Here is a 21,897-nt window from a genome sequence, read left to right as displayed (position 1 = left end):
CACCCAAAGAAAGCCTAATTGGTGGCGGAAAAAAACAAGGTATAGATCATGTATGTATGATAAGTAGTGATAAAGTTATTGGCAAACAAATGGGAGGAGTGAGAAATGTAGAAAATTGTTCTGGATTTTTAGGGGGAAAACCCCAGGGACGCGAAGTGGTTAAAAGCCAACTGAAGTGAGAGGGATATGGAGGCTGCCATATTTATTCCCTTTTTTTTTTTTCAACAATCATTTTTATTGAAATTGAAGCTTCAGAACACAAATGTTATCAAATTGCACATAAAATTACATAGTAAGAGCTGGCATAAGAACTAACATTTTGCCACTGACATCATTTGCCATTTTTGCTTAATTGAAGGGGGGAAGGGAAGAAGAAGGGCGAGGGGGAAAGGGAAGGGGAGGGGGAAAGGGAAGGGGAGGGGAAAGGGGGAGGGGAGGCAAAACAGGGGATATCTCAGGAAGCCATAAAAGGAAGCATGTTCATAGCATAACCTAGGAAAATTAAAGCCAAGGGTACCTTTCCTGATGGGACCTAAAGAAAATGCAGGAAAACCTTATATGTTGATACCAGGGGGATAAATGATATGTGGAGGTATGCATCTGTGTATTAAATTGTAGAAGCAGTGGGGGGTCAGCCTGTCGTGGTGCCTATGACAGGTAGGTGTGAAGGGCGTCTGAGTCACAGAAATCAATCCAAACCAGCCATCTCAAGGTAAATATGTTATATTTGTCCTGTGCCGTGAGAAGGAGATCATCCATTCTTTTTATATGGTTCATGTGGCTGATGAGATCAGGGAGAGAGGGGGCTGCCTGTTTTTTCCAGTTTCTGGCGATAAGTAGCCGAGCACAGATCAAGAGGTATCTAAAGACTGATTTCTTGGCTGCTGCCAGAGAACCAGGGATAATGGAGAGTACGCCAATCTCGGGGGTACATGGCATTGGTTGAAGGTATAAAATATTGTGCAAGTCGAATACTTTCCGCCAGAAAGGGCATATGGCAGGGCATTGCCACCAGATGTGAAAATAGGTGCCTACCTCCGACCCACATCTCCAACATTTATCGGCAGTGTTGGTATCAAATTTAGCTAGTCTGGCTGGGTCTCTATACCATCTGGCGTATAGCTTAAAATTTCTTTCCTGAGCTAGAACTGAAGGAGACATTTTGTGTGATAGGGCATACACCTTGTCCCAGTCCTCTTGATCAATTTCCCTACCCAGGTCCCTCTCCCATGTATTCTGTAGTTTTTGGAGGGCTAGCTCCCCACAGTCAGCAATCAGAATTTTGTAAATTTGAGAGAGCATGTGATGGGGCTTGGAGGCCCTGGAGCAGAGCTCCTCAAAAGGAGAGAGGCGTCTGTGTATATTTCCCACAGAGCGTAGGGAGTTGTAGAATTGGCGAAACTGAATGATAAGGAACCAGTTTGGGAGTGAAGCTTCCTCACATCCTCTCCATCTCTCCGGTGGCATCAGGGAGGTGGGTCCAATATAGTGTCTAATTTGTGGCCAGTGGTCTCTACTCCTGCCTAAAAAGTCTTTCCTGTGCATCCCTGAGCCAAAGCTAGTGTTGTCTAGGATGGATGTGAGGGGGCTGGGAGTAGGTGAAAGACTATATTTTTTAGACAATCTGTCCCAACTACCCAGGACCACAGCAGACCAGAATTGGAGAGAACTAGGGGAGGGTCTCCTATCTTTGGGGGTCCAAAGGAGAGCTCGTTGATCGATTGGATCCAGGGAGGTCTCCAGGCTAACCCACTGCTTTTGGTCTCTGCCATAGAACCAATCAAGAACCAGTGTCAGGGTAGCGGCCTCATGATAAGTAGCGAAATTGGATATTTATTCCCTTTTAAACAATACTAGTTACCTGGATATCTGGCGGATCTTATGCCTCTAGACTAAATCTAGTCCTTGGTAAGTGTACTTGTAGAAGGTACAGACATGAACAAAGAACATCTATCAGGCCCCTAGGCAATGTAACTTTGGGTACATGTAAGAGTGACGTGCAGATACTTTGCAGGAGAATGAGGGGATTCTTCCTCTATTACACATTCTTCATGCACAATCTGAACATGGATCAGGCCCTAGGCAATGTAACTGTGGGTACATGTAAGAGCGATGTGCAGGTACTCTGCAGGAGCATGAGGCGATTCTTCCTCTATTACACATTCTTCAGGTACAATCTGAACCAGGTTTATGGGTGATAGACAACACCTCTGTGTTCAATATGCACAACATTCTCAGTGGATTCCCTGCAGCTCTGTGGAGAGTGCATATGTAGAGTATAGTACTACCGTGTAACAAAGTAAGCCTGAGACAGATGAAATTAAAGTTTAATACATACCCGGGGCTTCCTCCAGCCCCCTTCAGGCTAATCAGTCCCTCGCTGTCCTCCTCCGCCACCTGGATCTTCTGCTATGGGTCTAGGTACTTGAGCCAGTCAGGTGTAGTGTGCATGCCACACTCTGCCGCCGGGAGCGTACTACACCTGCGCAGCACTATTGCGCAGGTGCAGAATGCTCCTGGCTGCGGGGGAGGCACGCGGCCGGACTGCGCTGACTGGCTGAATTACCGGGACTCATAGCAGAAGATCCAGGTGGCGGAGGAGGACAGCGAGGGACTGATTAGCCTGAAGGGGGCTGGAAGAAGCCCCAGGTATGTATAAAACTTTTATTTTCATCCATCTCAGTAATAATTCAGCTATAAGTGAACTCGATGGACGTATGTCTTTTTTCAACCCAAATAACTATATGTAACTATTTGTGGTTACCCACAATGCACCACTACTGAAAATGCAAATTATCCCTTTTCGCCCCTGTAAGCAAGGCAAGCATCCAGAACTGCTGGTGTATAGCAAGCCTATAGCTTTAAATATTACACAGCCACCTCAATCCAACATGTAGACAGCCTGTTTCGGGCTTTTAATTCCTACCATGTACTGATGAGGGCCAAAAGCCCGAAACAGGCTGTCTTCATGTGGGGTTGGTGTGGCTGTGTAATATTTAAAGCTATAGGCTTGCTATACACCAGCGGTTCTGGATGCTTGCCTTGCTTACAGGGGCAAACAGGGATAATTTGCATATTCAGTAATAGTGCATTGTGGGTAACCACAAATGTTCACTTATAGCTGAATTATTGCAAATTTCCTTCTGTTTTAAGAAGGCAAATGTCACCAAGCATTGCTTATTAGTAGGAGGGCTTTTCAGTCTCTTTTATCCCCCTATACATTCCTAGTGATTTGAGTCACCCTGAGCTGCTTGGTTACTCCATCCATCTCAGGTACCCTTTAATTCGTAGTCATCAAATTTTAACAACATATCAAATTATTTGATTTCATGAGCAAAGGGAGGGCATACATTTGCATAAACCAGCATCTACTCAGAATTACTTCCATCTCATTAACCATCTCTGTTAGTGACATCAGGCTTTATTCTTACAGCAAGGATGTTATTTAGTACATATGAGAGATTCCTGTGTACACATCATATATACAGTCACAATCAGATATGTATATCTGACTTTAAAAATAAGGGGACTGCTTTTCAAACTATTTTTTGATTGGTTTATTTCATTTTTGTGGACTAAGCAGAGCTATTACTGTATATATACATTAATATGATGACTATTATGTGAGAAATAAAACATTTTATCATATTTTCTATTTTAATTACAGTTTAAATTCATTAAGAGTCGGTGCATTTTTTCCTGAATCCGACTCCAGGTACCCAAAAATTGTTCTGACTCCACAGCTCTGCTTATAATCTGTTGTGAATTTTGATCACAATATATGTGCCTACATCAACTCGACACTACCCTAATCCTTTCTGCCAATAACTTCTTGATGCACCCCCTCCTTTTGTGTCACCAGCCCCTCCCTCTAGATTGTAAGCCTTTGGCAGGGCCCTCTTCCCTTGTGTATCATACTTGACTGTGTGCACTTTACCCAGAATTTGGAACTGGTAATTTTTTACCACTACCATTCCAGTTTATGATCTGGCATTGTACTATTATCTGCATTGTGTTGTGTATCTTATTGCTATTACCTGTATTGTTGTATCTATGGTCCGTTACCTGTATTGTTCTGTCAACCCGGTTATCATTGTCTGTAAGCCTATTTATTGTACAGCGCTGCGTAATATGTTGGCGCTATATAAATCTAATAAATAATAATAATAATAATGTGTCACTATAACAATTTCACTGTCTTCCACTTCTGTATTAGGTACCACTGTCTCTCTATCATACCAATATTTATAGTTTTATACCCATGCTTGTTACTTTGTACAGTGCCACAGAAAAATGATGTACAGTCCCACGGATAAATCATTCATAAGAATATTCTGAATTTTGCATGCCCTGATTCAATATATGTGGCAGCATATCAAGTACAGTAGTAAAAAAAAAGTACTAAAGAGTAGACAGTAATATTAACCACTTCGTCCACAGGTCAGTAGATATACGTCCTCTGGAACTTCATCTAAGCCACAGGTCAGTAGATCTACTGACCTGTATTGAAGCAGTGCTGTGCAGGATTGGGCTTGCTCCTGTGCACATTTCTGGCACTATCTGATGCAGCACTAATTGGTGAATGGGAATATAAGTTTCCTGAGCTAATGAGATTGATTTTAACTATTAAAAATACTTGTATTTTCTCTCTCATTTCATAGTGAAAAACACACTCTGTAGCATTATTTCAGAATCAAATCTCTTCACCATAAATTGTGACAGGAACATAATCTAAGTTTTGTGATAAGCAGTAAGAATAGCCAAACAAAATTTGTGTTTTTTTATCTACAGTAGCACTTTTTATTTTTAAACTGGAATTGGTAAAACTGAGAAATACATGTTTTTTTCTATTTTTTTCTTTGATTTCCCATTAAAATTCATAGAAAACAAAATTGTTTGAGGGGGAAAAAATGGCATACAATGAAAGCCTAGTTTGAAAAAAACAATATATATTTCATTTCTGTTTCATAAGTAAGGATAAAGTTATTTCTGATTAAATAGGGACATAGCTAAACTGTCAAAACTGCTCTGGTCAATAAGTTGAAAACAAGGTCTGGACGGAAGTGGTTAAAATAATTGTAACAACTTATTTTGACTGTACAGAAATATGTTCTGTATGACTGCTCTGAGCATCAGCTCCAAGTTTCCTTGCACTGATTTTGTCAAATCAGACTTTTTTTACGTTTGTAAAACACAAAATATTTCACTCCCATTCTGTAGAAACCCACATAAGTTTTGGTTTGTCACGTGTGTGGACATGGAGAGCTGTTACCAAGATTACCAGGGAACAAACCGGCTTAAGCAGGATATCGCCAAACGTTTCAAGGTAGTGATTTCACAACAAAAATAAAAACAATGCGACAGTTCCCAGAAATTCCACCGTATTACTCATACTGTCATGTGCCAGCCCAGAACACACCAGATAAGGCCGCCCCGGACCATCCCCACCACGCCCTTCTTCTGTCTAAAGGACCTCCAGGAGGCCTGGTCTTTCGCCTCACCTGCTGGGAAAGATGACGTATGTTACACGAAATCGGAAATGGGCATGACTGTAGTAAGGAAAGGGGCTGTACTTTTTGCTGGGACGCAGTTGCTTGGAGACAGCATTACATCACTCCAGGGGCTGTCAGGGACACAGTATATAAAGAGCCAGTGAAGAAAGGAGGCTGCAGAACTTGTGAGGTTACGATCGGTCTAGGGAGCGCTAGAATTGCGGAGCATTTCTTACCCTACATGGGAAGCGACCGTGTAAATGCGTGTTAAGGTAAGCAGCGGGATGCCGTGGCCTCAGCCTAGCGGAGGCATGCAGGTTTCTGGCTTGTCATTGTTATGCCGGTGCAGGGAACCCATCGCCTATTTCTTGTCTTCCACAGAGAACACAGAACGCCAGCTGCGGCGACATCAGTAGCGCGGGGTGTGGCAAGACCTCCGAATTCACTGCGGAGCCTCCCTGGGCCTTCTGATAGTGGGTAAGCACTGCTGATACTAGCACCACTGAAGCATTCTATCTGATTCCACTGTATATTCTTCGGTCACAGGGGTGGAAGGTACCACGTTTACCTTTCCTGCCAAAACTTCCAGTGAATATGTACTAAACATTTTCTGAGCATACGGTATATTATAGTGGGCTTAGATATTGAATATCTATTTTAACAGATTTCTCTACAGCAGCTTGTGGTGTCTGCCAAGTCTTCAATGACTGTAAATTAAGATATGTCAGTTAAGCTGGCCACTAACGGTCCAATTTCTAGTGAAAAATCGTTCGAGCGATCAGAAATTCTGATCAGACGAAAAATCGTTCACTACACCATCAACTAACCAATCATTGCTTCCTATCTATCACGACCACCAAGAAAATCCAAATTTTCGTTCGACGAAAATTCATTCGGGCGACATTTTTTTCACTCGTTCATAATTGATTGTGTCCACCAATGGAGATCATTTACAACCAATCTGATCAGAATTTCTGATCGCTCGAACGATTTTTCGCTAGAAATTGGACCGTTAGTGGCCAGCTTTAGCCTGAGCAGTGTGTGAAATGGAGCCGTTACGTTTTCCAGAATTGTATTTTTACCTTACAGAGGTTAAGCCCCCGAACCTGTACTCTGTCTGTATGTAGGAAACGGACTCAATGGCCTCGATTCATAAAAGTGCTGTCGGGAAGGTAACGTCGAGCGGGGAAAAACCGCTGTCGGTATTTCCGCCTTCAGGGTGGTAATTCATAAAAATGTTGCTACTTGTGACAGGCGTGCGGAGATATTCCGCTGTAGGCAGGCGTTAGGCTGTCGGGAGACATGCGGAAACAGGAGAAGCAGGCGGAATCCCCCCCGTGCGGTGTTCTCTCTGCACCTGCTTGGGAGGTCTGTCCCATTCACTGCACTGTATTCCGCACGCTTCTCGCCACATCAGAGGTAGCGGTAATACCCGTCCGCATACCGCTACCTCTAATCTTTATGAATTGACATTTGTTACTTTTGCTATGATAATCACCGCGCAAGGCGGTAATTGATCACTCTGCTCGCGAATGTCGGCTTTTCATGCGGAAAAAGCCTTTATGAATACATATTTTGCTGTGTGGTCGGTAAAGTGAGCGGTTTTCTGCATTTCCGAATGCGGGAATGCTTTATGAATCGAGGCCTTTAACTTCAAAGTTTATCTATCAAACATTATTATTATTATTTTATTATATATTTTCCCCTAAACTGGACAGGCTTCTTTTTTTTTTTTTTTTTTTTTTTTTTTTTAAGTCACATGAAAAAGTTTGTGTTTGTGTGGTTTTTTTTTTTTTTTTTTTTTTTTTTGTTTTTTTTTTGTTTTGTTTTTTTTTTGCTAGGTGCAACAATTTCCCACTTGCAGTTGTGTCAAGTCTGTATGCATCAGAGTGGCAGGGTTGTGCATTGTGAAACTACCATTGTATTTACTTTGCTAGGCTGATTGGGAGCACCTGCTTTGAGTAATGTTACTGGATACTTTTTTACTTTCCTAGTATTTACAGTTTCTAACCTAAACCTTTCTTCCTTGCAGTTTGTTGCATACTTAAAAACATCTGTTAGAAGAGGTCGTTTGGACCCTCCACTAGAACATAAAAATGCCACAATACATCCAAGAATCCGACTTCTCCATGGTGGAAGAAGGCTTTGTTGCCAGAGATTTGATGGAGGAAATCATCAATGATGTCTCACAGACTGTAAGCATTCAGCCTTTGCTTGCACTTTTGTTTGTTTTATTTTGGCCAATGTTTGTTGGTTTGCCCAAAAAAAAGCAATCTTGTACTTTGACTTAACTAGCAAATATGTGTCTGCTGGGCACAGTATACTTCAGGCAGTGGTAACTGGTAAGACAGAGTGGGGAGTGCGCTATATGGGCGGATGATGTTAGGGTGGGGGTATAGGAGATAGATAGATAGATAGTATGGGCAGGTAAAACCTGTTAATGGTGTAAAGAAATTAAGGAGCTCATAGTGGTGAGGTAATGTGATATTGGGAATGAAGTGAAGAGGTGAGCACGATAAGGTGGTAAGAGATTGTGTGTGTGTGTGTGTGTGTGTGTGTGTGTGTGTGTGTGTGGTGTCCATGATTAGAGTGGGCAATTTGTGGTGGGCGGGAAGATGAGGTGGCGTTGGGATGGTAGGATGAATGGGTTAGAGGAACGCAAAAGAGGTGAATTTGTGAGGTAGGAAGTTGGCTAAAGTGGTAATGGGTTAGGTGCTGGTCAGTAGAGGTGATGTGGGGGTCAGATGAAATTACATTGAGGTTTGAGAAGTGATGCAATAGAGGTGGAAGATAGATGGGACGAGAATAACTGGGAATGGTAAGGGCAGGGATGTAGTGATGCCAAAGACCCTCTATTTACAGTGGATAGAGAGTTGGTCAATGAGGTGCAGGAATTTTATTTTATTTTTATTTTTTCTCTTTAAGCCTGGTACACACTTTTGATTATGATTGGCCAATCACTGCCCAATTTTACCACCTCTGTAGTATGAGTGTGGGTCAACAGATATTGAATACTAAGAGCAGATTGTGCAGGTTAACACTCATACTACATAGTTAGTGGTTAAAATTGGTCAGTGATTGGCCAATCGTGGTTGTGTGTACCAGGCTTTAATGCAGCATAACTGAATTTACAGACCGTATAACTTCTGTGTGGTTGATTTGCACTTATGAGTGCAGGGAACAGGTAAAAAGCTCAACAGTTCAAGATTTCTCTGTTTAGGAGCAGAGGCTTTAGATTTTTAACCTTTCCAAACAAGACTATCATATTTAGACTATAGTCCTATTTAATAATATAGATGCAATTCTTCTCATCAGTTTAATTTCCCTTCAGGTTTACATTAATGCCTTAGGATGCAGCCACAAAACTAGAATGGCATTAAACTGGGAAAAATAAAACTTGTGTTTTAAATTGATGACTAGCTGGAATTGCTATACCACCTAGCTACTAGCAGTAAGCTGCTTGACTTTGGCAGGAAGGGGATGCTTAGGTCCAAGTGAGTCCCGGTAAGGTGGAATGTGTCTTCTGTATGCATTTAATGGCTTTATCGTTTAAAAAAAATATATATATTTTTTTCTCTTTCAGGAAGAGAGAGATGCTTTCTTTGTTGCAGACCTAGGTGATGTAGTGAGGAAGCATGTCAGGTTTCTGAAAGCCCTCCCTCGGGTAAAGCCCTTCTATGCTGTGAAGTGCAATAGCAGCAGAGGTGTGGTGCAGATTCTAGCAGAACTGGGAGCTGGATTTGACTGTGCCAGCAAGGTAACTATTTTATTTTGGGTGGCCTCTAAAATAAAAACTATGAAACATGGAGATTGTTTAGCTGTTATGTAAAACACAATTTTTATTTTTCCTCTCTCCAGAATGAGATTGAGCTGGTCCAAAGCATTGGAGTAACCCCAGATAACATTATTTATGCTAATCCATGCAAGCAAATTTCCCAGATAAAGTATGCTGCAAAGAATGGAGTTCAGATGATGACTTTTGATAATGAGGTGGAGCTGTCCAAAGTTTCAAGAAGCCATCCAAATGCCAAGTAAGTGTTTTTCACTACGCTATCCTTACAGCTTTAAGGCCATTTTTACATTGGCAGCTCACTGCCTGTTACCTGCTCCCATACACTGGTTGGGAGTTTGGCACTGGGAGTGAATAGATGCCCATTTACTGGAGGCACAACTGAGTGCAGTAACATCCGCAGTGAGATGTGACACAAGGTTGTTTCTTGCTGTTGGGTAGCACATTATCAAGTGCTGACACCCATGGGGTTACAAATGCTGCCAATTGGCTGCATTAAATTGCACACAAGGTGCTCACTGGTTGGCTGACCTGAGACTGAACAACCTGGCAGATAAGCAGTCCAACCATCCATTTGGAACTAGGCTTAGGATAATGGATGGAAGTTTCATAAGCATTATAAAATAAGATTTCCACAAGGCTAACAGACTTCTTACCAACAGGATGGTGTTGCGCATAGCTACTGATGACTCCAAGTCGTCTACTCGCCTCAGTGTGAAGTTTGGGGCTTCCCTAAAATCGTGTAGACGTCTCCTTGAAATGGCCAAGAACCTGAATGTTGAAGTTATTGGAGTCAGGTAAGTCAAATTCCTGGAAGCTATGCATATCGGTCTCTCCACCATAATGATCACAGGATAGTGAAAAGTATTATGCTGGGCATACACTGCTAATCGGCCGCCGGATCGACTCCTGCTGCGTCCCCGCTCGGATCGATTCCCGCTTGTACCTGCCGGCGCTTCTTATCTTCCTTCCGCTTGATTTGCCGCTATTGTCCGCCCGGTATCGAGCGCGGAATTGATCTCCGCGGTGATCGGACACATCAGATATTATCAATCGAGCCATTAGATGCAGTGTATGCCTAACATTCGAAACCCAGTTAAAATTCTCTCTCTCCTCTCTCTCTCCCTCTCTCCCTCTCTCCACTGGAATGAACAAGCACATGAGGCTATAATGCATTCTGCTGACTTGCTCATCCTGTAACCATGGAATGTGTAGTGAAGGGTAGAAACCATAAACTAGTTGGAAAATACCGTTGTTGGGCCCGACTCACACTAGTTTTAAGCCAAATGGATCCAGTCTCCGCTTCACTGGATCCATATGGCTTGGTCCACACTAGCAAATGGATCCATGAAAACTGATCTGATCACCGGCCGATCGGATCAGTTTTCACTCCATTTGCCCCTCCAGCAGGTAAGGGAGGGTGCAGCAGCTGGGCAGGTGAGGGAGGGTTAAAAATGTACCCAGGCGTCTGCTTCATTGCAGCTGGGTGGTAGAGAGCCTTCCCTCTCCCTGCCCGGCTGCAATGAAGGTGAGTGTGCATTCATTCATTCATTCATTCATTCATTCATTCATTCATTTTAATTTAACCCCCCCCATCAGACTAAAGTGTGACACAAACTATACCTGAATAGGGGGTTTAGCTTAACGAGTAATCAGTTCTATTTAGCCTGTATTGTGAAAACAAGCATGCATGGGGATTGATTTACAAAGGTTACTTATTTTTTTTTCACCTTACCTGTAAGTTGTGCTGATGCATGAAAAACACAAATAAGGAGAGATAATTAATGAGATAAATAAGGAGAGCTAAACCATTCATTAAGTTAGCTAAAGAGCGTTTAAATGATGGGTTAAGTCATTTTAACTACTTAAAGCGGAATATAACCCTGCATTTCAACTTTGTTCTAAAACATTATTTACAGCATATTCTATGCAACCAGCTTTTTTTTTTTTTTTTTTTTTTTTTTTTTTTTTTCTCCCAAACCAGCATTGGAAGGGTTAAACACAGAGGTTTAAAGTTCTGTGGAGAGATATGCAGAAGTTCAGATTGTTACATTCTATTTAGTTAAATGTATCTATTGATAGATGTTACACTCTTTGGCTGTCTTCCAGCTCCTTCTCAGTCAGAGAGTGAGTCACATTCAACACTAAAGGTGGGTACACATGTCAGATAAAAATCTTTGGAAAATGAAAGGTCACAGACCAATTTTACCCCCTTTCATGTAGTATGAGAGCCATGCTCTACAGTCTATTCTATGGAGCTGAACTCCCCATCAGATAAAAATCTTTGCAAGATGCTGTACACATGCAACAGATCAGTGTCTGCAAAAGATTTGTTCCTGCAATCCGCATTTATAGTCTATGATATCTGCAGATCTCATACACACCTTGTTTAACGGACAATTATCTGTAGACCAGATCCACCAGGTTGGTTCTTCAGATCGGCAGATAATTGTCTGATCTGCAGATGAATGTCCATTAAACAAGGTGTGTATGAGGATCTGCAGATATCATAGACTATGAATGCACTTTGCAGGAACAGATCTTTTGCAGGAACAGATATTTTGCAGACACTGATCTGTTGCATGTGTACAGCATCGTTGTGTTCAGCATCTTGCAAAGATTTTTATCTGATGGGGAGTTCAGCTCCATAGAATAGACTGTGTAGAGCATGGCTCTCATACTACATGAAAGGGGGTAAAATTGGTATGTGACCTTTCATTTTCCAAAGACTTTTATCTGACGTGTGTACGCACCTTTTTGATACATTTATGTAAACAAAACGTATCTATGTCAGCTTGGATGCATCTGCAGAAATCTCCAGGAACTTTAAACCTGTGTAACTCTTCCAATGCTGGTGTGTGTGTGTGTGTGTGTGTGTGTGTGTGTGTGTGTGTGTGTGTGTGTGTGTGTGTGTGTGTGTGTGTGTGTGTGTGTGTGTGTGTGTGTGTGTGTGTGTGTGTGTGTGTGTGTGTGTGTGTGTGTGTGTGAAAAAAAAAATGCTGGTTGCATATAATATACTGTAAATGTGTTAGAGCAAAGTTGAAATGCAGGGTTATATTCTGCATTAACCACTTGAGGACCCACCCTTTACCCCCCTCCCCCCCTTAAGGACCAGCGTTTAATTCTGTGGTATGTGCTGGGTGGGCTCTACAGCCCCCAGCACAGATCACACACCAGGCAGAGAGATCAGATCACCCCCCCTTTAGTGGGGATGATGTGCTGGGGGGGTCCGATCTCTCCTGCCTGCGTGTGGCTGGCGGGGGGGGGGCACCTCAAAGCCCCCCTCCGCAGCGAAATTCCGCTCCACCCTCTCCTACCTGGCCCCCTGGTGATCGGGGCTGCACAGGACGCTATCCGTTCTGTGCAGCCTGTGACAGGACGTCCCCTGTCACATGGCGGCGATCCCCGGCCGCTGATTGGCCGGGGATCGCCGATCTGTCTTACGGCGCTGCTGCACAGCAGCGCTGTACAATGTAAACAAAGCGGATTATTTCCGCTTGTGTTTACATTTAGCCTGCGAGCCGCAGGCTATTCACGGAGCGAGCGGCTGCTTCCTGATTAATTAGCCTGCAGCCGGCGACGCAGAACTGCGTCGCTGGTCCTGCAGCTGCCACTTTGCGCGTGGTAGGAGTGCGCGGTCAGCAAGTGGTTAAAGGGATACTTGAGTCTTTTTTTTTTTTTTTTTTTTTTTCTCACCTGGGGCATCCCTCAGCCCCCTGAAGCTGTATGGTGCCCTCGCAGCCTCGCTCCGATCCTCCTGTCCCCACCGGTGGCTACTTCCGGGTTCGCCGACAGGCTGGGAACGTGAATGATTCTCCGCGGTCCCAGCCACTATATCACCCTCTTTGCTGCTATAGCGTAGATCTAGTGGCTGGGAATGTGGAGAATCACTCGCGTTCCCAGGTGAGTAAAAATCTTTTTTTGGACTTAAGTATCCCTTTAAGGACCACGGTGATTGAAATCTACGCCCTTTTTTGGTGGTTACCTGGCTGGCAAGGCATAGATTTCAATCGCTGCAGCATGCTTCCGCCGTTTGTCGCTCCTCTCTGCTGAATCCCGACATGTCTCGCTGCAGCTCGCTTGCTCTGCCTTTCTCTGATGGCAGAGCCATGTGAGCCAGTAAAGAAGCTGATTTCATTGGCTCCTGGCCGTGTCTCAATGTAAGCTGCTTACATTGATAGACAGTCACGTGCCAATGAAAGTGTCTCCTAAGGCACACATGACTCTGCCGTCATAGAGACGGCAGAGTGGCTGTCAGGAGGATGCGATTTGTCGGTATTGTACTAGTGGTCTCTGGTCCATAAGGGGGCAGAGACCGCTGGTACTTAAATGGTTAAGGAGAGAAATGGTGAGTTAATAAATAAGGTGAGATAATAGAACAGCTTTGTGAATCGGGCCCAATTACGTGTGTGTGATTTCTTGGCTGTGACTTTTTAACATTAACTTTCATTTTTCAGTTTCCACGTTGGAAGTGGATGCACTGAACCCAAGACATATGTCCAATCTATAGCTGATGCTAGGCTAGTTTTTGAAATGGCCTCTGAGTTTGGATACAAGATGTGGCTGCTGGACATCGGTGGGGGCTTCCCAGGGACAGATGATGATAAAGTCCGCTTTGAAGAGGTATGAAGTTATATTTTTTTTCATTAACATACACATAACCCTTAGCGGCCAAATAATTTATAGCAATACGCAAGGATGAACATTAAAGGCACTGCCACATGACCCACTAATGTCAAGTTTGTGATAGTCGTGTCTTATAATGTGAGGATTAGACCTACCTGAATGTTTTTAAAATGGTAGCCACATGATGTATGGTGTAAGTCCATCAGGTTTATAGCTTTACCAGCTTCTTCCTGTATGGGCAAAAGCCTTAATTGCCATTAAATCACATCCTAAGTTCAAACGTTTCTTAAAGAGAACCCGAGGTGAGATTTAATGTTAGTGGGGCACAGAGGCTGGTTGTGCACACTAACACCAGCCTCCGTTGCCCCATGGTGTGCCTCCAGGACCCCCCTGTGCGCCGCTAACCCCCCACCCCCCTCGCAGTGCTGGTGACACACAGCGTGTCGCCAGCACAATGTTTACCTATGTGCTGTCTGTTAGCGCCACTCCCCTGCCTTCTCTGTATCGACGCTACCTGCCCGCGTCCCTTCCCTCCCGCTGATTGGAGGGAAGGGACGCGGGCAGGTAGCGCTGATACGAGGAGGCAGGGGAGCGGTGTTGACAGCACATAGGTAAACATTGTGCTGGTGACACACTGTGTGTCGCTAGCACTGCGGGGGGAATATCGGCGCACGGGGGGGGGTCCTGGAGGCACACCATGGGGCAACGGAGGCTGGTGTTAGTGTGCACAACCAGCCTCTGTGCCCTACTAACATAATTAAATCCCACCTTGGGTTCTCTTTAACGTGTTGTTGTGCAATAGGCAGGATCAGTGCTCTGTCAGGTCCAGTTTTAGATAAAATAAGGACTGGAGTAAAAAATTAAACAATTAGGTAGCATGCCTCCAAATCATGTCACTATTTCCCCCCTCCCCTACTCCAGTATAGTCGTGTGCCACAAGAATAACACTCCCTCTTTTCCAATATCGACTCTTTGTAGTTGGTTTAATGGCAGTTTACTCTTTTACATTAACTAGTTCCCCGCCCGCGTACAGTATATCTACGCTCCTTTGGACTTCACTTCCCCGCCCGGAGCGTAGATATACGCACAACACCCCCCCCCCCACCCTGCCGCTGTCCGCGCTCGCACTCCCGCTGGTAATCACGCCGCTGCCCGCTTGCCCGGAGATCAATGAACGGGAAAATACATTCCTGTTCGTTGATCTCTGCCCCCAGCAATGATCGGCTGCTTTCCGCTGAGCAGCGCGATCATTGTAAAAGAAAAAAAAAAATCCCAGCCCTTTATACTTCCTCCGAGCGTCCGGAAGGACGCTTGGAGGTCGCATTACTGTTGCCATCTTGTGGCCAAATAGTAAAACTACACCCTAAACTATTTTTCACTTACACATACATTACTTATACAGAAAAAATTAACTCATTACCTCCCACACTCCTTTTTTTTTTTTTTTTTTTTATTACAAAAAAAAAAATAAAAATTTACAATTAAAAAAAAAAATAGTTACCTTAGGGACTGAACTTTTTTTTAAATATTTGTCAGGAGGGTACAACACTGTTACTTTATAAACTATGGGCTTGTAATTAGGGATGGACGCAAAACTGAAAAAATGCACCTTTATTTCCAAATAAAATATTGGCGCCAAACATTGTGATAGGGACATAATTTAAATGGTTTTATAACCGGGACAAATGGGCAAATACATTTCATGGATTTTAATGACAGTAGCATGCATTATTTAAAAACTATAATGGCGGAAAACTGAATATTCCCCCCCCCCCCCCCCCCCCCCCCCCCAAATGTTTTCCTATTTTCCCATTAAAACACATTTAGAATAAAATAATTCTTGGCATAATGTCCCACCTAAAGAAAGCCTAATTGGTGGCGGAAAAAAGATATATATATATATATATATATAGTTCATTTCATTGTGATAAGTAATGATAAAGTTATAGGGGAATGAATGTAAGGAGTGCTGAAAGGAGAAAATTGCTCGGATGCTGAAGGGGTAAAACCCCTCAGTTGGGAAGTGGTTAAGGAACTCTTTAGAGATTTGGTTTTCCAAACCTCAGTGTAGAATTTGTAACAGTGTGACTTATTTTCCTACAGATGGCAGCCATGATTAATCCGGCACTGGACTTGTATTTCCCAGAAGGCTCTGCTGTTGAGATCATTGCTGAACCAGGGAGATATTATGTAGCATCTGCTTTCTCTTTGGCTGTAAACATTATTGCTAAGAAGGAGGTGCAGTTGGACAACTGTGGATCAGATGGTAAGATATGCATTGCAAAGTAAATATATTTATTTTTTTCCCCTTTCCCTAAGTTACTTTATAAGTTACTTTAAAACTTGAAAGGAAGCAAAAACAGTACGAATTACATTTTTACTGCCTGGTTCTGAGTCTCGTACAAAATGCATTAAATTTGACTGCAGACTGATATTAGCATTTCATTGAACATGTCTAACTCTCTAATCATTACAGAAAGCATTTAAAAATAAACATGAGGACATAGTGGTAGTTGCTTAACTAGTTCACCACTAAGGGGTTTTTCCCCTTATGGACCAGAGCAATTTTTACCTTTCAGCTCTCCTCCCTTTCATTTGCCAATAACTAACTCACTGTTTTATGAATGATCTTTTATTACCACTAATTAGGCTTTCTTTGGGTGGTACATTTTGCTAAGAATTTTTATTCTATATGCACTCTACATATGACCAATATATTAGTTAACTCCCTAAGGTGTGTTTTTTTTTTTTTTTTTTTTTTTTTTTTTTTTTTTTTTTTTTGCTTTATTTTAACCACGGGAGGGGACATAAGGGGTTGGTTAATGAGGTATTTTTATTTAATGGGATGCAATGTTGGAGTAATGTTACTATTTTGCCACTAGATGTCCCCCACTTCATTCCTAGCATTTACTGTATACACGCGAGGTCGCTACATATTGGCTGGATAGTGTACTGGTTATGGGCACTGCCTTTCACATGGGAGACCAGGGTTTGAATCCTGGCTAGGGTCAGAACCTATTCAGTATGTAGTTCAAGGCAAGACTCCCTAAAACTACAGGGTGGCCTCTTGAGCGCACCCTTAGTGGCTGCAGCTCTTGAGCACTTTGGCTTCAATTCATCAAGCATTACCGCATTCGGTAATGCTGAAAACAGCTGACTTTACGGAGCACTTAGTAAAATGTTAGTTCATCAAAGCAGTTACCGCATGAGAAGCAGACATTCCTGTGCAGAGAGATAAATTACCGACTTGTTAAGTGATTACCTCAACACATGTCAGTAAAATGCAGGGCTGTGGAGTCGGAGTCGTGGAGTCGGGCAATTTTGGGTGCCTGGAGTCGGAGTCGGGAAAAATGCACCGACTCCTAATGAATTTGTAACTGTAATTAAAATAGAAAATATGATAATGTTCTATTTCTCAGATAATAGTCATCATAAATAATGTATATATACAGTAATAGCTGTGCTTAGTCCACAAAAATGAAATAAACCAATCAAAATTAGTTACTTGTGCTGCTTCAATAAAGCAGTCCCCGTATTTTTAAGGTCAGATATACATATCTGATTGTGACTGTATATATAATGTGTACACAGGAATCTCTTGTATACTAAATAACATCTATGCTGTAAGAATAAAGCCTGATGTGTAGCTGTGTCACTAATAGAGATGGTCAACGAGATGGAAATAATTCTGCATTGATGCAGATTTATGCAAATGTATGCACTCCCTTTGCTGATGAAATCAAATAATTTGATATGTTGTTAAAATTTGGTTTGGTGACAAATTAAAGGGTAACTGAGACGGATGAAAAGTAAAGATTTTTTTTTTTTTTTTTTTTTTTTTTTTTTTTTTTTTTTTTTATATACATACCTGGGGCTTCCTCCAGCCCCCTTCAGGCTAATCAGTCCCTCGCTGTCCTCCACCACCCGGATCTTCTGCTATGAGTCCTGGTAATTCAGCCAGTCAGCGTTGTCCGGCCGCATGCCGCTCCCACAGCCAGGAACATTCTGCACCGGCGCAATAGTGCTGCACAGGTGTAGTATGCTCCTGGCGGCGGAGTGTGTGCATGCGCATTACGCCTGACTGGCTCAAGTACCTGGACTCATAGCAGAAGATCCAGGTGGTGGAGGAGGACAACGAGGGACTGATTATCCTGAAGGCGGCTGGAGGAAGCCCCAGGTATGTATAAAACTTTAATTTCATCAGTCTCAGGTTTACTTTGTTACACAGTAGTACTATACTCTACATATGCACCCCCCACAGAGCTGCAGGGAATCCACTGAGAATGCTGTGCACATTGAACACAGAGGTGTTGTCTGTTTACAATCCCCTCATTCCCCCCCCCCCCCCCCCCCCCCAGGCAGCCAGGGGAGAGAAAATAATTAAAGTTATTTTCCAGGCACCCTTCTTTTCTAGGCACCCTTCGGTAGTGTAACCCTTGAGTGCCTGTTTAAATATGCAGGGATGCAAGTGGGAGCTCGTGGCAAAATGACCTAAGCAGGGAATGTGTAATGTTTCTCAGCACTTCATCTAAGCTGTGGCAAGTAAATAGAAACTTAAGACTAATGAGACAGATTCAGCAAGAGCAGAGGCAGCACAACAAATATAAAAGGCACATGTATAGCGATGTCGGTGCTGCCTATTTCCTATTGTAATGCCCTCACTGCACGGACCTCTTCAGTAACTTACCGAACATCTACCACATGTGTGAAAATATTGATGAATTAGCACAGTGAAGTGTAAAATACCGAATGCGGTATTTTAAGGACTGGGATTTTGTTATCGAACACCCTTTGATGAATTGAAGCCTTTGAGTCCGATGGGAGAAAAGCGCTATACAAATATTCAGATTATTCTATTGGACGTTGGTGCTCAGCTATACTATAGCAAGGAAAGGTTTAGGATGCAATTTTTAGAAGCTCATGGATGGCGGATGACTGAAACAAGCTGTTTATAGAGTGTCTTACTGAACATTTCAACAATACTGTCATAAAGGTTGTAGTGGCAAATACAATCCTTGAGGATAGCTTTAAATTTTGTGTTGGTGGAAAAACATGATTTTGATGTGTTGACTTATCTTTTGTAGATGAAGAAAACTTCCCTAACAAAAACATTATGTATTATGCAAACGATGGAGTTTATGGATCATTCAACTGTATTTTCTTTGATCCTGGTCATCATGCTCATCTGAAACCCATCCTTCAGAAGGTAAACATTCTTCTTTTCTATTTGTTTTAAATGTATTCCTTCAATGGGCTCAATTCTGGTAGCTCTGTGAGGTAAATATTTTTTGGTAGGTAAAATACCTCATGAGGTATTTTCCTCTCCTCTTCTATCAATTCTGAAAGATTTTTCTCCATTTTAGAACATGAGGTAAAACACGTGGTAAAACATGAGGTATTTCAGTGGTAAGCCTGCAGCAAATCTTTAATTGTCTTCCATAAGTTAGGCTAGTCTTTGGAAGGTGTTTTTTTTTTTTTTTTTTTTTTTTTTTTAGGAGGGAAGGTGTATTTGATTATGTAGCAACCTATGAAAAATACATTTCTAGGCTTCCAGTACACCAAAAAAAAAAAAAAAAACTCCAGCTCTTTTACCTTCAGAGGCAGGAGGGGGGGGGGGGGGGGGTAGGAGTACTTTTAGAGGCTGGGGGAGGGGTCAGCACTTTTAGAGACTGGGGGTGTGAGTACTTTTATGCTTAGAGGCTGGGGGTCTGGAGGGGGGTTACAGCACTTTTACTTTTAGAGGCTGCTGGGAGGAGGGGGGGGCCTCCGAGCACTTTTAACCAGAGGAGGGGGGGGGGAGAAATCGTTGTTTGCCGCAGTTTTACTTAATTCTTTTTAAAAATAGAGGCTGTGGGTTGGAGCATTCTTACTTTTTTTTTTTTTTTTTCCAACCATAGGTTGGGGAATGGCAATGTTAAGGGGGGGGGGGGGGCACAGAAGATGAAGGATTGTACAGGGTCTGGAGCACTTTTTCATTTTAAAACAAAATGGAAGCGGGGGAGGGGGGGGAGGGTTGTTGGTCAGATCACTTTTACTTATTTCAGCAAAATATGGGGGCCCTGAACACAGAACAGGCTCCATGTTATGTGACAGATATCACAATTCTGTCCCAGCACTGCATTTATCATGTGGTAGAGGTAGGTCTAATTATGTGAGGTAAAAGACATGCAAACACGCACCTTATTTCTCTTCAGAATTCAAGTGTGAGGTATTTCACCACTAAATACCACACATTTTTAGTAGAAAATTACCACATGAATTACCTCATGAAATTACATGAGGTAAAACTTTACTTAAACTACCAGAATTCAAAAGTTGATTTCCCTCATGAGGTAAACCAAATTCCATGAGGTAATTATTTACTAAACACTACCAGAATTGAGCCCAATATGTCCAGTTTATATTAGAATACTGGATAAATGATTACAGAATTGCCACTTAAATGTGATAATTTCCTCCCTCAGAAACCATCTCCAGACCAGCCCCTGTACACAAGTAGCTTATGGGGACCAACTTGCGATGGATTGGATAAGATTGCAGAATGTCTTCAGCTGCCTGATCTGCAAGTTGGGGATTGGCTGATATTTGAAAACATGGGAGCCTACACAGTAGCAGCAGCTTCTACATTCAATGGCTTTCAGCAAACCCGAATCCATTATGCAATGCCTCGGACTTCCTGGTAAGGGCACCTACCTTGGTTTTAGTTGGGGCATTTCTTATGTACTCAAGTCCTTTAATAATTGCCTGCAACCTTTACATAGGTCTCTTGTTTTGTTTGTTGACTAAAAGTTGTTGTTTTAAACAATGGTAGTGCCTTCATTGCTGCCTGAGAGGGAAAATGTCATTGTCTGTATCTGAATTTTAGTTTCCAAACAGTGAATATGTACAGTGGGAATTTTTTTTTTTTTTTTTAATCACCATCTACCTGCACACACTTTCTGATTGCTACAAATCCAGTTCTGTGTCCAAATTCGGAATGCTTGCTGGGCACACAATATTTTAAGCTAGACTGATACATTGACAAACTTTATATTGCTGATCAAGGTCTTCTACGCGCTTTTGTCATGACAGATTCTTACTTGCATATTTTCCTTTCCAGGGACGCAGTTCAGCACATTAAGAAAGGATTCCAGAAAGTTGTGGAGAAGGAAAGTGTATGCGCTCCAATGTCTTGCAGCTGGGAGATCTCAGACTCTCTCTGCTTCACTCCAGCATTTGCACCCACCAGAATTATATAAGCTGATGCATTCCAGAGGCAGAACTACTAGAAGTGCTTTGAAGCAAGACTTTTCTGTTTTTATTGTCTAGCATGCGGGTAGAGTATTGGCTTAAGACTTGTTTTTAAGTATGCAACATAAAACAAGTTATATACATTGTCTTTTGTTGAATCTTATTTGGTGAAAGTTATTTAAATTTTTATAATAAATATTGATTTTTTTTCTTAAATGCTGTTTCATTGGCATTTAAAATGGCATTGTGTGACAGTTATAAAAGTGTGGGTGTGTTCGTTATTTGGCTTCCCGTGTGAAATGGACTTAAAGGAATACTATCAATACCCAAGTGTTCTAAAATGACAATGTACAAATAATATCTAAGTAACTGTGTAAACATTTTCCTACTATTCATGTTAAATACTAATTATAATTTATTAAGGGTAGAATTTAGCTATATTGAGACAAATCAATTGCAGAAGGGGTGTCTGCTTCAATGCATAGCCAGAGTTGCATATCTGACTACAGAAAGCAAATATCAAACTCTGAAAGCAAAAACAGTATGAAAAGCTGTGACTATTAGTTACATTTCCTCTGCTCTCTTCGGACACTTCAGTCAAACACAGGCAGCTGCAGCTGTTGGGAGCATTCTCTCTTGTTACACATAGGGCTCGATTCACAAAGCGGTGCTAACCCAGTTAGAGACTTTAGGCATGATAACCATTGCACCACTCTGGTGAAAAGCCAGTTTAGGTGTGATAAGTTTAGGCATGAAAAG

At 42.3% G+C, this 21,897-nt stretch overlaps 1 protein-coding gene across 1 annotated transcript; it reads left to right on the top strand.

Moving 5' to 3' along the window:
* Nucleotides 1-5,440: 5,440 nt before the first annotated feature.
* Nucleotides 5,441-21,354, top strand: AZIN2 (antizyme inhibitor 2). Its single transcript, XM_068268834.1, has 11 exons — nt 5,441-5,764; nt 5,874-5,969; nt 7,525-7,687; nt 9,076-9,249; nt 9,351-9,523; nt 9,945-10,079; nt 13,740-13,905; nt 16,012-16,174; nt 18,993-19,114; nt 20,373-20,587; nt 21,008-21,354. The coding sequence occupies exons 3-11, from the start codon at nt 7,589-7,591 to the stop codon at nt 21,144-21,146; spliced, it is 1,386 nt and encodes a 461-aa protein (XP_068124935.1). The 5' UTR covers nt 5,441-5,764; nt 5,874-5,969; nt 7,525-7,588; the 3' UTR covers nt 21,147-21,354.
* The last annotated feature ends 543 nt before the right edge of the window (nt 21,355-21,897 follow it).

The sequence above is a fragment of the Hyperolius riggenbachi genome, chromosome 2 (genome assembly GCF_040937935.1).
Source record: "Hyperolius riggenbachi isolate aHypRig1 chromosome 2, aHypRig1.pri, whole genome shotgun sequence".
Lineage (NCBI taxonomy): Eukaryota > Metazoa > Chordata > Amphibia > Anura > Hyperoliidae > Hyperolius > Hyperolius riggenbachi.
The sequence above is the reverse complement of the archived record's forward strand: the minus strand, read 5'-3'. Positions and strand labels throughout refer to the sequence as shown.